We start from the raw sequence: 16,600 nt of genomic DNA, 5'->3' as shown, positions 1-16,600 counted from the left end.
GGAGATTTCGATGACATATCGGCTGGTTTTGTTACCTTTATTATGACAAAAATCAGTTATTTGCAAATGTAAGTTTGTAAATGTAAGTATTTAAGTACCTACCTACATTACCACAATGCTGTCCTCCGCCTAAGGAAAGTGGTATCTGAAAAAAAAACACTTTTGGGTTATTTACCTATACTTTGTGTAGGTATAAATAACTCGTGTATTTTTTTTCGAGATACCGCCTTTTGCCTTAAGAGGGCAGAATGTCAAATATAAGGTAGGTACACATATGTATAAAGATTAACATCTGGCAGCACGGTGAATAGTTGTGTTACTTTGAGGATTGAACTCTGGTTGAGTTCGAAACGTAAGTGTATTGCGGTGGTGGTCATAATTGGGTTTGTTGTTCTTACAGTGTGGAGCTGGATGAGCCACATGAACACACGTTTGCTTCATAAACGTAGCTATCATAAGGTCGCGGGTGAGCAAATAAGTAGGTACCTAATTGTAGTTCATTGATATGGATCTCCGCAACTTGACTCAAAAAATTATGAACTAAAAGAATTTCCTTGCTCACCCGCGACATTAAAAGCAACCTTGTCCTTGCAAAAAAAATATTTTAGTTCATTGATATACCTCCGCAAAGTAACGCCTGATTCAATAAATTATAAAAAAAAATATTTTCGTCTCATAACGCATAACCGCATCTCAGTTGGTGAAGATTGGACGCGCGTTTAGCAGTCGTCTAGAAGCGATTTTGTTTGTTATGATCAGCAGTAAGTGGGTAGTCTTGCCCAACCAAAGGTCGGGTAAAATGTGTGGAAGGATTCTCAGATCATACAAACAGGGAAGGATTGAATAAGGTCTAGAACTGAGTGTAGGTGTAGGCTTCGCAAAAAATATGTTTTCTATAGGAAGAACAAAAAATAGTGGAAACCGGTTCTGCTTATGATGAAATTCAAATTTGTAATAGGTTTATTCACCCTTTCAAGAGCTACGAGAAATTACGTAAACAATTTAATAAGCTTTAACCCCTCGTATTAAAGTTCCTGCCGTGGTGGCCGAGTGGTTTGACCTATGGCCTCTCAAGTAGAGGATCGTGGGTTCGGCTTAGGTTTTTCGAAATTCATGCGTGGAAATTTATTATACATTTGAAATTTACCACGAGCTTTACGGTGAAGGAAAACATCGTGAGGAAACCTGCGAAGCAATTCAATCCTAATCCGCACTGGGCCCGCGTGGGAACTACTGCCCAAGCCCTCTCATTCTGAGAGGTCTGTGCCCTGCAGCGGGACGTATATAGGCTGGGATGATTATGATGAACCCCTCGTATGCGGGAACTGAAAAAAGTACCTACCTACAGTATAGTATACCTTACCTACTGAATTCTAGTCTCATCTCAAAGGCTCAAATTCTGCTGATTTAAAAATAATACAAAAGATAGCCTTAAATTTGACACGGATCCGTGTCTTAGCATATGAGGGGTTAAGCCAAGGTTAAGCCTTAAATACTTTTGATTTTTTTAGAAAGAAACTTGTCCGTTCCGTAGGTGACCTGAGGGCTGGCTCTTTCCTCTATGGCTTTATTAGTTCTATTTTTTTTTGTTTTTTTAATGACGTATTTACGTTTATTGTGTGTTAATAAATATTTATTTCCTAGCTTTAAAAGTAGAACAAACTAAAAAAAAAACTTATTTAAAAAAAAACTAAGTAGGTATGCCACGTCTACCACACCTTACAAAATTATCAACTTTATGCGTCTACGTACGCTAAAGTAGGTACAAATCTTTGTTGATGGTTTTTGGTGATATACCTAGGTAAAAGACCTAGACCATAGATACCTAAGTAATTATTGAAATAAGCCCTATCTCATTAAAACTAAGAACTATTCTATCACGGACAATTTAAATTCTAAACTACCTACCAGTAATCTGGTCCTATTTCGATTAGACATACCTATCTCTAGTTTCAGACAAGTTCTACAAATTTCACACATTCGCAATGAAATACGCACGGCGTCCTCTCTTAATGAAAAATAGCTATAAATATAAACAAATCGACCAACTGATCGGGTGACCCGTCAAGGCGATTGCTCGGCTGAGAAAACCACGATACTACAGCTCATAAGTTAACTCTTGGTACATGGAAGTGAGAGTTATTATCGCCTAATACACAGGACTAACTTTCGTGGTTGTGTTCTAATTCTTGTCTTATTTTCTGGTGATTTCACACTGTTTGTCCTTGTCTCTCGATCGGAGTAAGAAAGGGACAAACTATAATGCATTTTAAATTGCAGGCGAGTTGTTGAAAAGCGTTGGCCGACAAATAAATCTGTGAAGAACCATTTGCAAACTTGCTACATTTTGTATTAATAATTATCTACTGCCGCACTCAAATTCCATTCTCTTTCTCTCGCAGTTTCATCAGGAGATAGTGATTCAAGAGGAAAAATTATACATAACTAGTGACGGGCCCCGGCTTCGCGCGGGCAGTTATGGGTAAAGGGAGGTGAAAAATGTGAAGTTCGAAAAAAATAGTCTAAATTTGCACCCATGCGTAGTCAGGGCGGATAGTTAAAATATCCCAAATATAGGGACACGTTAGTTAGAGGCGGTAGTGACTTTTCTGGAGTTTATATTTTCCTATTTCCCACAAACTCAAAAGGTTCAAAAATAAATTCGAATTCGATCAATAATAATATATTTCGCATCACAAACTTGTATTTACATGATTGCTTACACTTAAACATATTGTTTTACCATTAAACAACGATTCAAAAACAATTAATACTTAAACGGGTGTACTTATACGGGTTATGCGGCATACAGCAAAAAGCTAAGCACTTGAAATAATGTGGAATGCTTATTCAATCTAGAATACCAATTAATTGCCATTGTGCTCGAGGCCGTATAGACATCGTTTAAATTTCCATCAACAATATAACAACTAAATAAAATTGCCAAATTACTCTTTCAGGGTACGTCTTTTTTTAATTTAATAGTTCACTTGCTTGCAATATAGCTTCAAGTATTTATATGACCCCGATAAGATTGAGATTGAAAAATAATATGTCATTATACATTTTGACGTAAGTATAAAGAGTAACTGTCAGTTCATTTCCCGTTCTCATGAAGCAGGAAACAGGCGCCACATTTGTTGTTTGTTTTCATGTATTATCTAGTTGTCTTGTTGACCGAAATTCGGTGCATTTTGAGCTTTAATACGGACATTACAGTATTTACAACGAATTAACACCGGAACGGCTGTAATATCATAAAATATACGCAGTCAAGTGTCAAATTTGGAGAATTTTGAATAAGACGGCTTGCGTTTACAATAGCAGTTTAACTTTACGTCTCTTTGAATGTACTTTACAAAAGAGACGCACGCTTACACAAGGCTAAAGTACTCGCTCAAGAACTAAATTTTTAGTCCAGATACAAGCCTCGAGGTTACATTTAGAAATAGCCGAGGCTATGAAACTTTAAAAGGTATAACTTGAGTTATTGATCACTTGACTGCAACTACTAACAACTGTCTAGTTACTTACATTGGATACTATATAGACATCCGAGCCGTTTCTATCCATACAGATAACCTTAGATGCCGTTGGACTAGCCAAGATCTTCTACCTACCTTTATCTGTGGGCAAGTTCTTTATGAAGCTAGGATCAGTTGGGATGTCTCTTTTTGCTACAAGGTGTTAGAAAAGGACAAGTATTTGGTTACTGATGGTGCTCGGGCAGAATGGTTGTTTAGAACACAATATCCTCGTCTCCTTCGTCGAGTAGATTGGATGAGCCTCCGTCGCGGATGTCCAAGCCGGCTGCCAACTGTGCGGCTTTTTTCTGTAAAATAGCGTTTTTTTAATAAATACTTACATAAATAATAAATTTCAATTACATTTCTTTTTGATTAAATTAAATTAAATTCCAATTTTTAATTGCATTTTTTATCAATTTAGATCGTCGATTCAGCATTTTTCCCTATTGTTTATTGTTGAGGTTTTTTCTTTACGACATTGTAAATCAAAATGAACGAGTTATAGTTACAGTAGAGCGTCGATTATCCGAACTAATTGGGTGACGTGGATGTTCGGAAAACCGGTATTTTCCGATAATCGAACTACCTATATGTATATTGTGTATTTGATTTAGCCATCCATATTTACGTACAGGTAAATGAAAACCATATTAGTTTATCGACTAGCGGTTACTTGGAAGTGACATACGAGTACAATTAACAAGTCGCGACAAGTGCCTGAGCATTGTAGCGCAGGAGGCGGGAGAGGCACGCGCGGGTCGAGCGGACGTAGTAGTTCGGATAAGCGGTCGTTCGGTTGAGCGACGTTCGGATAATCGACGCTCCACTGTAGTTACAGTTAGGCCTCTTGTACACACACGGTTTATCGCCGTGAAAATCTACGGTTAATTCGCCGCGTCTAGGCACGGTCGTCAGTGTTGTATGGATCACTATGAAAGCTTGTAGACGTGCACGGGCACACGGCGCCGTGCCGTGATAACATTGCACGTCTACAAGCTTTCATAGTGATCCATACACAATGACGACCGTGCCTACACGCGGCGAATTAACCGTAGATTTTCACGGCGATAAACCGTGTGTGTACAAGAGGCCTTATGCGATAGGCGCTGGAGAAACGTCCTGGATTTTCCTTAAAAACTTGCAGGACACCTCTCTAAATCGGTTTGAATGGGGAGAGATCTTGTCGCAGCATTGGACACTTCTCCAGGCTTGATAACATTAAATATCGTCAATAGAAGTTTCATGTAAAGAAAGCTCAATGTAATCCAAACTTTACATACAACACATTGAACATACATTAAACATTACATTGAACTTTCTTTACATGAAAGTTCTATTCTAGCCTGGAGAAATGTCCTGGATTTGGATTCCAAACTCACCGCTTCCGCCTTCTCCTTGATGATCTTCTTTTTGTCCTGAATCTTCTTGAGCCGGTAGAACTCTTCACGCTCCAACTCGTCCAACTCCGAGATGATGTACGCCAGAGTGCGCTCCAGTCGCGGGATAATCACTTTAAAACAAAAAAAAAATATTACAGGACACTTGACACCAATTTACCTAGTCTAGTAGTAAAACTATCAAATCAACTGGTTGTTATAGTCTCAAGAGCTTGATGTGCTATCATAATATCTTCAGATATGCAGTATTTATGGAGTTGGAGGGATCTTGGCTGCAAAGGGTGGAGATTTTTAACGCCACTTGGAAAGAAAAAGGTGTTAGTGCAGAGTATAGGAAAAATTACTGAAAGGTTATGTTCCATTATTTTTTTATTAAATCTAAAATTAATTATCCAAATAGTCAAAATACGCACAGGACTTACTTATCACGCTAACACACACGAGTAATATTTACCTCGACGTTTCGGCAACATTACAGTGGCCGTGGTCACGAGTAGACTCTATAAGATAAGTCCTGTGCGTATTTTGACTATGAGTGAAAATCACAAAGGTTTAAGACATTATAATTATCCAAATACTTGATAAAAAAAGCCGTGGTGGCCTAGTGGTTTAACCTATCGCCTCTCAAGAAGAGGGTCGTGGGTTCAAACCCCGGCTCGCACCTCTGAGTTTTTCGAAATTCATGTGCGGCGGAATTACATTTGAAATTTACCACGAGCTTTGCGGTGAAGGAAAACATCGTGAGGAAACCTGCACAAATCTGCGAAGCAATTCAATGGTGTGTGTGAAGTTCCCAATCCGCACTGGGCCCGCGTGGGAACTATGGCCCAAGCCCTCTTGTTCTGAGAGGAGGCCTGTGCCCAGCAGTGGGACGTATATAGGCTGGGATGATGATGATGATGAAATACTTGATTATCAGATCTTTTAAACAGTACGAGTTGGGCCACCAGTGTCTTAGAGAAATTATCTTCACTTGATGACCTATAGGGCATATTAGGCAAAGCTCTGCGCAGGGGGCGACAGTAGCGCAAACCTCCATGACAACGTCAGTTCTCTTTATATTTTGTCGCCATGACAGATCGCGACCAAAGACTATTAGTACTTATATACCACGCGCCATATAAATCTGCCTAAAAGTTCATTACTTAATACTCAGTTTTGACGCATTTTCGAGATACATTTTTTATGCGACGTCTTTACGTTACTCCCGGATTGTGTTCGAATCGCTTAACGGTATAGTGCCTATTCAATTATTGGAATTATACCTTTATAGTTTTTGTGGTACTAGTCGTGGCAATGAACTTTTAGGCAAAGTTAGGCGGCGGAAGGTGTAGAAATCATGATATACTTATTAGTAACAAAATAACATGATATTTACATTGATAGTAACAACAGAGCTATATTTCCAAAAATTTTATAAGATACTCATAAAACTGTTTGTTTACGGTTGTGTGCTAGTGCTGCACTCTGATGGCGGAAAATTGCAGTAATATTTCCATTAGACTGTTCTCTAAAAGTGAGCAGAAATCAAAAATAACATGTAGAATCAACCCTCACCATGCTCAATAGCATTGACACGTCTGTTGGTGATCTTGATGACTTCATCAAGCGTGACGAACGAGGTTTGGAGCGACGCGAGCTCAACCAGCAGTTTGACAGCGCTCTGGAAGTTCTTCTTCAGTTTGGCAAGCTGCTGCCCACCTCGGGCTAAGCCGGCCAACTCGTAGGTGTCCGAACCATCTTGGTACGACTCGAAGATTGGCAGGGTTACACCTGGAAAAGGGAAAAAGAGTTGAGTAAGAAGACTTATGATAGTTAACAGATGGAGTAAAGTTCTTTAGACTTAGGGCCTGTTTCACCACTTGTCAACTCACATTAAGCGTCAGATAAAAGTAATACCGTCTTTGTTTATTCAAACAAAACAAACAGAGACGGCATCACTGATATCCGTCACTTAATGTTTGTCGACAAGTGGTGAAACAGGCCCTTAAGGTAGCAAATTTTTAAAAACAGCTCTAGTAGGTATCCAATCAAAACTACTATTGGGTCAATCAACTATTTAGTGTAGGTATTATATCCTGTCCCGTAACTCAAGAGACATCAGTAGTGATATGCACTTTATTACAATAATGTTTTCAATGTACTCTTACCATGATTAAGAGATTAGCCATGAAGGAATTGCCTTAAAACTGTCACAACTCGTAACTGTTAGTGGATTTGTACCCAATAAAATCATACTTTTAATAAGTAACTCAGGAGACGTTACCATGGCAACCAGCGGTACACTAAAAACTTGATTGACCCATTTGCAAACGAAATTAAACTGAATTTTAGTTTTTATTCCAGTTTGGATATAAAAAAGAATTTGTCTGTACAGATAGGATGTAATAGCAGTTTAAGTCAGTTTGACTAGTGTTCATTTGCTTGGCCTACTTTTACATGTCAAGTACCATAATTAATAAACATTAAATATGTAATAATGTCTGTATAAGGTAAATGTCCAAGTGCTTGACACGCTAATGCCCTATAGACGCCACCATGCTGTCAACTCTGTTGCTAATGACATAAGATTAAAGCAACTATTGGGAGAGTGACAAGCACTCGTACCTTACTTGAGAATTTATGTGGCTAGACAAAATTCACAAGTTTTTTGCCTAGGTAATATGAAAATGATTCTGATTCTGCTTTGTAATAAAGTTCTCTATAAAATTGAGACATAATTAGGTACTGACTTAATTGGGTACTGTAAATACAAAAGTTGTTAAAAAAAACAGTTTTATAACAGCAACAATGGGCAAAAGTCACAAAACGAATATAATATGCATTCCCAACTGTGAATGTATTAAATTTGGAACAAATACATAAAGCATTTGAATATGACATAGTCAAATACTAGTAGCAGTATTTTTTATTTTATTTATTTAATTAACTTTTGACAATATTATTATGAAGTATTAACTACAAATATTAGTAGTTAATCATCAGTGTTACCGCATAACTAGCATTTTCCATAAGGTATAATTTTCACAGTCAGAACAGTACATTGTTAGTACTGTTAGTACCTATAGCGAAAATTATACCTTATGGAAAAAGCTAGTTAAGCGGTATAGCAGTATCACCGACAAAAAGCTTATTTTTTTCTTAATTGATACTGCATGTGGCTGTATACAGCCCTATCACTTTTTTTATGTGTAGTAAAAGGTTAAATTCACATATTCATATATAAGATAACAATCCAAAGCTAAAAAAAAGTGTGACATACCAGCAACATTGTCTTTCTTGGAACGGATCTTGATCTGAGCCTTGGTGACATTCTGCAGCACAACTTGGTTGAATTCTCCTGTCGTGAACTTGGCTTCGGCCAGAGAAAACGCTGCTTCTTTCATCACTTCACCCATAAGGGTTTTTGTCTAATAAGAAATTATTAACATTAGTAAATTACAAGTCACAAAATTGGGTCAAAGTTCATGAACTCATCTGAAGAAGCCTTTTTTTAAAGCTACGTTTTTATTTAAATTTCATCTGTCTGTTTTTTTTTCTTTGAAATGACAATATGTAGTGATTCGCATTAGATAGGTACTGGGATACTTATGTGAACTTACCTCGATGATTTTTCCTAAAATCATACGGAATCTCACTTGCAAGGCATCAGCCTTTTTCTTGAGAAGACCATGGCCCTTTACTGCTCCAGCCAGACGGCCTTTTATTAACATCTGAGCACTGAAACCCCAAGATACATCATCACAGAAATCAAAGAAAAAACCCTAAGTTTCTAGCCATGTTTTGATTCTTTACGTTATTGTACAATTATAGACTAATGGTTGTCGCAAATACTTACCCCCGAGAAGGGAAAATCGCTAGTTTTTCTTTTCCAGACATATTGATTTACGAATATTCCCCTTTTCAGGATTTCTCACTCCCAATCAGAAATCACCTGATGACAGAAGACAAGTTGGATGATAAAAGTTTTGTCTATGCTTGGTCTTGTGATCTCGTTAAAGTTTTGCTTGATTCAAAATATAAATTGGATTAGCATAAAAATGATAAAACCGAGTAGGTTATCTACTTTATCTTTCCTAAAGGACGATTAGTGCCAATAAGATTAGTTTGCTCGTTAGTATTTAAGGAATTTTATAATGTTGGCTGTGACATTATTTCTTAAGCTTTTACCATATAAAAACAAAACACGACCATAAATTTATTGTGTTTGTAAAGATAGTTATAGCAAAAACAAAACTGTTATTTTTTTCCTGAAAAAACACCCTATCTGAAGCTGCAAATTAAATTTCATTGCCTTACAATTATTTGTTTATTTCATTACAGGTACCTTACATAATTCTTAAAATATAAAAGGCACAAAAATAATGAAAGGACCATTCACAAACCATTAGAAATGACACTTATGACACTGACAGACAAGACAATGGCTGTCAATCAATCTACCTGCCTGCCTGGCTTGGCTGGACTGGAAGTAGCAGCTGTCAAAAGTTTCAACATCTAGGACCAAAACAATATCGCTTTATCTAGATTTTTACGTTTATAAACTTATCGATTACTGTAAAACGTTAAAAAACTTTTATAGCGATGTTTAAGTTTGTTATAAAATTATAGTTTAAAGAACTAACCCTCTCAAATGCACTAATCTTGCTGCATGACATTTGGCGGACTTACCGTCATTTGGGTTTTGTTCTGTTAAAACTTAAAACCAAAACTAAACAATGTCTTGCTAGACACCTGCACCTGCACATGTACTAAAAATAAGTATAAACCTAAACAAAATGCACAACAGACGATTTTATCCTATGATCCTATGATTATATCCTATAGTTTAAATAAATTTCGATTATTATTATGGAGAGAATCTGTCGAATATGCCTGCGAGATGATGCTAACATTCCCATATTTGACAACAACGCCGGCGAAAACAACGTGAATAAGAAACTTTCTTTATGTGTAAAAGAAAAGGTGAGCTAATGAACCATTTAACTTAAAACTACATTCTATGTAATGTACACTGTCCTCCAAACTCGAACCTTATTTCAATTATGAAAGGGCTTTGACTTGTCTTATATTAAGTATACTGGGCCTTAAATAGCAATTCTGTAGCTGCTACAGTGTAGCAGAACTATAGGAAAATCCAATAAAATATAAACAGAAACATGTTTCTTATTTTTTACAAATGCTAATACTTAGTACTGTTCATATAGTTAAACAAAAGTAACAGTTGCAATGCTCATGTTCCAATAAGAGTCTTATTAGAATTTTTCAAAACTATCTTTTTTGTAATGGTTTTATTTAGTTTTCACCTGTCATAAACATACTCAGTGCCTAGAACCTGACAGTTGTTCTCTATTTGTAGGTAGTTTTTGTTACGAAGCAGAAAAACGCTGCTGCTGGTTATGAGCATAACACATTGCAGTGTGTGATTGTGAATATATTAAAACAGTTCTCGTTTTAACTCCAGGTTGAAGACATTGAAGGTTACCCACGCAACATTTGTGCGGCATGCAACAGTACCTTAGACTCCATATGCGTCTTCATAGAAAAATACAAACAATCATACAAAGTCCTTGAAAGTGGGTTACTTCTAGTAAAAGAAGAACAAGTATACAGTGACAATGACTTGTCTGAAGTCGAAATAGATTTGGTTGAACTTAAAACAGAGAAAGACTTGGTATTAGAAGATACTAGTATTGTAGAACCCTTGAAATTGAAAATTGAAAAATTGAAAAATGTTTCTATTAAGAGAGTCCCCAAGAAAAATGTACTGAAAAGTGAGACAACTAGCATCGCAGAGTCTATATTAGAGGGTGGCTTCAAATGGGATGGAGAAAGGTGGTGGTAATATTTATTTTTATTTTTAAGCCTAAGTACTACATTTACTTTAACTCTAACCTTCTGGCAACACAGCTGTTGGATCATAATAACAGTAAGGTTGTAAGGCTAAAAAGATGCCAAGTAATATAAAAGGAGAATAGGGCAATAACCTAATTCCTTTACAAATGATAAATCACCTTCATCAAATGTGATTATAGTCTTTAGACTAATTGTAGTTAAATTGAAAAAAAAAACAGATATTTATATATGTAAAGGTTATTGTAGCTTTAATTTTTGTTACCTGACATTGTTAACCTTATGGTCTAAACCGGGGGTCTTCAAATTTTTCAGTTCATGGTGCATTTACAGGCTTAGTATCTTGTCACAGCACCCTTGCAGCTGGTAGCCTAGCTAGTTGAAATAGGAAAATAGCCTAGCAATGGCGAAGCGCTATAACAACTCGATTTTCACTTTCTGGGTTAATAGGAGCCTCACATGGCGCCCTTGGGTACTTAACTGCGGGACTCCATTTGGAAACCTCTGGCCTAATCAACAGCACATCATTATGAATTACGTATGACCATAGAATAAACATGTGGCTTATTTTAAAAGCTTTAATTTAAATTAACTAAATAATCGTAGTGAGATAAAACGGATAACTCACATCTCAAGTTTAGCTCAACATGTTTCTGACTCATAGACCTTTCTCAACCTAATGAGTTCACTGTTTATTTCACTATGAGTGAGTCTCATGCTAGTTTCATTATCAATATAACTTAAATAATGGTAACTTATTCATATATTATTTTCAGTGTGAAACCAAAGGTTGAAATACCATCACAACTAAAAGAAAAAGACATAGTTATAAAAAAGAAGACATTGCTAATGAAAAAGCAAAAAGAGCTTAAGAAAAGAAGAATTAAAAAGAAAGAAGTTATACCACGGCCTACCACAAAGCCTGATAATGCACCAAAGCCACCGAAACTCTGTGACCTATGCGGAGAGATATTCACCACATCAGATCAACTAGGATACCATAAACAGAAAAAGCATAAAGACCACCCAGTCAAATGCCCCACTTGCGATCGAACCTGTTCATCAGAATATTACCTCAAACGACATATCAAACGGAAACATACAGACAAGAAAGACTTTGTGTGTGCCATCTGCGGTCGATGCTTTGCTTTCAAAGGAGAATTGTCATCGCACTATAAATCTGTGCATGTGAAAAAGACGGGACCCCCTAAAATGTTTTCATGCAAGATCTGCGGCAAGACCTACAAGTGTAGGAAGTCTGTGGTGGTTCATGAACGAGCGATACATACAGGTAAATATTTATACATGACCCTATTTGATTGTTATGTTACTAGCTGTTGCTTCTGCATTCTGCGGGAACTTTGCGTATTCCCAGAATAAATAAGTTTTTGGTAAAAATTTTAATGCAAGCTTTTTTTTCTGAATTTTTTGTTGATTTTACTTAGTTTACATTGTTACCCAAACTACATTTTAAGTCGATGCCAATAACCATTGAAGAGTTCCATCCTGCGGAGACGGTCCTGGCAGACTACCAGGATGTCACTACCAGATTATTGTATTGTCGCGCAATTTACATAAGTATGCCAAATTTCGAGTCAATCCAGCTACTGGAAGTTGGTTAAATTTAACTTTCAAAATTTGACTACAGACAGACAATGGCACGTATAAAACCTAAATAAAACCTTGTAAAAAATAGCTTATAGTAATCTGAAATGAGTATTATAGAAGTAAGTTATAGTAGCAATAGCAGAAAGTGAAAGAATTTTTCAAATCTGTTTGATAAAACAAATAAGCAAACATGCAAAGTTTATCTCTTCACTGTATAAGCTACTAGAGTTTACCCGCGACTTCGCACGCGTAAACTATTTGATCTGGTAGTTACAATTGAAATTCCGGGATTTTACAAAATTATCCTGGGAAATCCCAAAATTTATATTGTGATCTTCATTGAGGTTGTGTTAAGAACAACTGTACAAAATTTCGTGACTAATCCCAGAGGTTGAAATTTCAAGATTTTATCCGTATCCCAAGTAATCCCAAGGGAATATCGGGATAAAAAGTAACCTATGTCTTATTCCAGACGTCCAGATATCTATGTACCAAATTTCATCCAAATACGTCCAGCCGTTTTAGCGTGAAGGAGTAACAAACATATACGAAAAAACAAACTTTCGCATTTATAATAATAAGTAGGAAAAGTAGGATATATAAATATAAGTATACTCGTAGATATAGCATTTGAACTAGGCCATGGGCGTAACGATAGCGTACTTGATGTTCATTACGATTTAAATACTTGAATTAATAATCATTTCCTTGAAAACTTTTTCCTTAAGTATTATGGTTTAAGGTTTAATATTTCTTGGCAAAAATATTAGCTACTAAAGATAGTACTCAAATCGATTTTTTGTATAACCTTGAAAAAAAAATTTAGTTTTAATTCATAAGTTTCTCTTTTTAGGGTTCCGTAGTCAACTAAGAACCCTTATAGGTAGTTTCACCATGTCTGTCTGTCTGTCTGCGGCTAAGCTTAGAGACCTTTAGTACTAGAAAGCTGTAATTTGGCATGAATATCACGCCGACAAAATGGTAAATCCTACTAATATTATAAATGTGAAAGTTTGTGAGTGAGTGAGTGAGTGAGTATGTTTGTTACTTTTTCACGCTTAAACGGCTGGACGGATTTGGATGAAATTTGGCGGAAAGTTAGTTATAACCTGGATTAAAACATAGGATACTTTTTATCCGATATTCCCACGGGATAGGGATAAAATCTCGAAATAACAACCGCTAGGCTTAGAGTCATGAAATTTGGTATGTAGGTAGTTGGACGTCTGGAATAAAACATAGGTGACTTTTTGACCCGATATTCCCACGGATACCTAGGGATAAAATCTTGAAATAACACCGCTGGGCTTTGAGCCATGAAATTTAGTATGTAGGTAGCTGGACCTCTGGAATAACACATAAGCTACTTTTTATTCCGATATTCCCACGGGATAGGGATAAAATCTTGAAATAACAACCGCTGGGTTTAGAGTCATGAAATTTGGTATGTAGGTAGTTGGATGTCTGAAATAACACATAGGCAACTTTTGACTCGATTATTCCACGGGATACCTAGGGATAAAATCTTGAATTACAACCGCTGGCTTGGAGCCATGAAATTTAGTGTGTAGGTAGCTGAACCTCTGAAATAACACATAGGCTACTATTTATTCCGATATTCCCACGGGATAGGGATAAAATCTCGAAATAATAACCGCTGGGCTTAGAGTCATAAAATTTGGTATGTAGGTAACTGAACATTGGAATAACACTTAAGTGACTTTTTGACCCGATATTCCTACGGGATAACTAGGGATAAAATCTCGAAATAACAACCACTGGGCTTAGAGCCATGAAATTTGGTATGTAGGTAGCTGGACCTCTGGAATAACACATAGGCTACTATTTATTCCGATATTCTCACGGAATAGGGATAAAAATCTTGAAATAATAACGAAATTTGGTATGTAGGTAACTGGACATCTGGAATATCACTTAAGTGACTTTTTGACCGATATTCCTACGGGATAACTAGGGATAAAATCTCGAAATTACAACCACTGGGCTTACGGCCATGAAATTTGGTATGTAGGTAGCTGGACCTCTGGAATAACACATAGGCTACTTTTATTCGATATTCCCACGGGATAGGGATAAAATCTCGAAATAACAACCGCTGGGCTTAGAGGCATGAAATTTGGTATGTAGGTAGCCGGACGTCTGGAATAACACACTTTCTGCCAAGCTTCTTGCGGCGTATTCTTCTTGCAATGACGGTCTTTCCGAAAGTGCTGGTAATTTAAAAATGACGTGTAAAGTGCCCATTGCGGCCTATTTACTGAATAAATGATATGAGTTTGAATTTGGATAGGGAAAAATTTTGAAATTTTAGCACTGAGTAGAGAGTAGAGCTAGAGTCTTGAATTTTGTACAGTTATTCACAACACAACCTCAATGAAGACCACGATATAAATTTTGGAAATTTAAAGGGGAATTTTGTAAAATCCCGAAAATTTCAATTGCAACTACCAGACCGAATAGTTTACGCGTGCGAAGCCGCGGGTAAAAGCTAGTAAAAAATAAATTAAAAAAACAGACTTAAACTGGGGGTGTTTTTTTTCTTCAGACTAGCCCTATAGTGTGGGCTATAGTTAGATAGGTCTTTTAAAACCATTAGGGGTTTGCCAAGATGATTTTGCGATTCAGTGATCTGGTTGCGAAATATTCAACTTTAAAGTGCAAATGTGAGTATTACTCAGTAGAGAAGTGACCTAATTTAGAAAAGTTTATATCGAAAATATGCGCTATTAAAACAGTCCAAGTGCGAGTCGCACACCGAGTTCCGTACAAATTTGTAAGTACAGTCACTCATCAACAAATAAGTCGGAGCGGCCGAGGAGTTCAAAAACATTGGAAGATGTACTCTATGCTCTAGGCATTAGAGTTCATATTTCGATATTTTTGATCACCTTAGCTGCTCCGACATATCTAATAGCGACTGTACGGCGAAGGACTTTATTTCATGAGCCAGACATGAGCCGCTTCTAAGTAAATAAGCGTTTTTTTATTATTATTTGTTGTAGCAGAAATAGAAATACACATTATGTATACGTTTCAGCCGTGTATTCTATACGTCTCTGGAGATACAGGTCTGTATGGACAGATGGACGGGTTCCGTTTAACCCTGAAAAGGTGAAAAGTAAAAACTTGCATATTTTTTTAATCCATTATTTTATAAATTCCAGGCGAGCGGCCGGCAGTATGTACGATCTGCAATACAAGTTTCACCCACGAAGATTACTTACGGGACCATATGCGTCTTCATACAGGCGAGACTCCGTTCAAGTGCCCCATTTGTGGACGGGGGTACGCCCAGCGGTGCAATATGAAGAGTCATCTACGTATACACAGGGTGTCTGAGCTAGACGCTGCGGCTTTGAGTAAGCTGAGACCGAATTATTTGAGGCGGTTGAAGGTATGATTAATTTGATCATATTGATGATATCAAAAAGGAAAATTTCCTTTTTTGTTAAAGTCTACTTTACATAAAGGAGCAGTCACGTTGGGCGACTAGTACCTATGACCTGTGGCCGCCACATGAAAATTACCGCGATGGGACAGAAATATTAGGCAAAACTCTGCGCAGGGGGCGACACTAGCACAAACCGTAAACAAACCGCCATGACAACGCCGGTCTCTTTAAATAGTTTGTCGACAGGACGGATCATGACATAATTATTAGTATATGTACATCGATAGACTTTAATTTAAATAATATGATATTTTGGCATCCTACGGACATTATAAAGACTACGGAAATTTAAGACATTCAAAAAACTGTTTACGGTTTGTGCTAGAGCTAGTGCTGAATTCTGACGGCAGAACACTGCAGTATATTCTCTATAAGCTAGGATTTGTCTGTTAGTTGGATTATCTTAAAATATTGGACACCTTTTTTTTCCTTTTTCAATTAAACAAACTGACTGAATATAGCCCTAAGACTAACGAAATATGAGTGGAGTGAATGTTAGACCTGCTGCACGCTCAACCAATTTATAGTGGCGGCCACTTACTTATCTCTCTAGGAACCTAATGGACGGTACCCCTGACCTCTTTTACACCGTCGTTGGTAGTCATACTTAAGGTTCAGTTTTAATGGTCGATAACTCGGTCGATATACAGCATGCGGTGTCTTTCCGCAGGCGGTATAACAACTAGTGAAACTCATAAGTCGATAACTCGGTCAACATACAGCGTGCGGTGAGGTGACTTCCC

At 37.0% G+C, this 16,600-nt stretch overlaps 2 protein-coding genes across 3 annotated transcripts; one reads left to right on the top strand and one right to left on the bottom strand.

Moving 5' to 3' along the window:
* Positions 1–3,391: 3,391 nt before the first annotated feature.
* On the bottom strand, positions 3,392–8,883 carry LOC141429751 (V-type proton ATPase subunit D). The gene is made up of 6 exons (XM_074090248.1): positions 8,763–8,883; positions 8,527–8,644; positions 8,187–8,334; positions 6,482–6,697; positions 4,907–5,037; positions 3,392–3,832 (listed from the first exon to the last, which is right to left on the bottom strand). Exons 1-6 carry the CDS (start codon positions 8,801–8,803, stop codon positions 3,740–3,742), a joined length of 747 nt encoding a protein of 248 aa, XP_073946349.1. The 5' UTR covers positions 8,804–8,883; the 3' UTR covers positions 3,392–3,739.
* A 475-nt stretch (positions 8,884–9,358) lies between these two features.
* Positions 9,359–16,069, top strand: LOC141429748 (uncharacterized). 2 transcript variants are annotated; one of them, XM_074090246.1, is made up of 4 exons: positions 9,359–9,889; positions 10,389–10,759; positions 11,554–12,068; positions 15,571–16,069. In XM_074090246.1, the coding sequence occupies exons 1-4, from the start codon at positions 9,776–9,778 to the stop codon at positions 15,804–15,806; spliced, it is 1,236 nt and encodes a 411-aa protein (XP_073946347.1). In that variant the 5' UTR covers positions 9,359–9,775; the 3' UTR covers positions 15,807–16,069. The 2 variants fall into 2 exon arrangements, with proteins under 2 accessions (XP_073946347.1, XP_073946346.1); XM_074090245.1 differs by having other exon boundaries at positions 10,389–10,765.
* The last annotated feature ends 531 nt before the right edge of the window (positions 16,070–16,600 follow it).

This window comes from Choristoneura fumiferana, chromosome 7 (assembly GCF_025370935.1).
Source record: "Choristoneura fumiferana chromosome 7, NRCan_CFum_1, whole genome shotgun sequence".
NCBI classification, from domain to species: domain Eukaryota; kingdom Metazoa; phylum Arthropoda; class Insecta; order Lepidoptera; family Tortricidae; genus Choristoneura; species Choristoneura fumiferana.
This window is presented reverse-complemented; position numbering and strand designations above follow the sequence as displayed.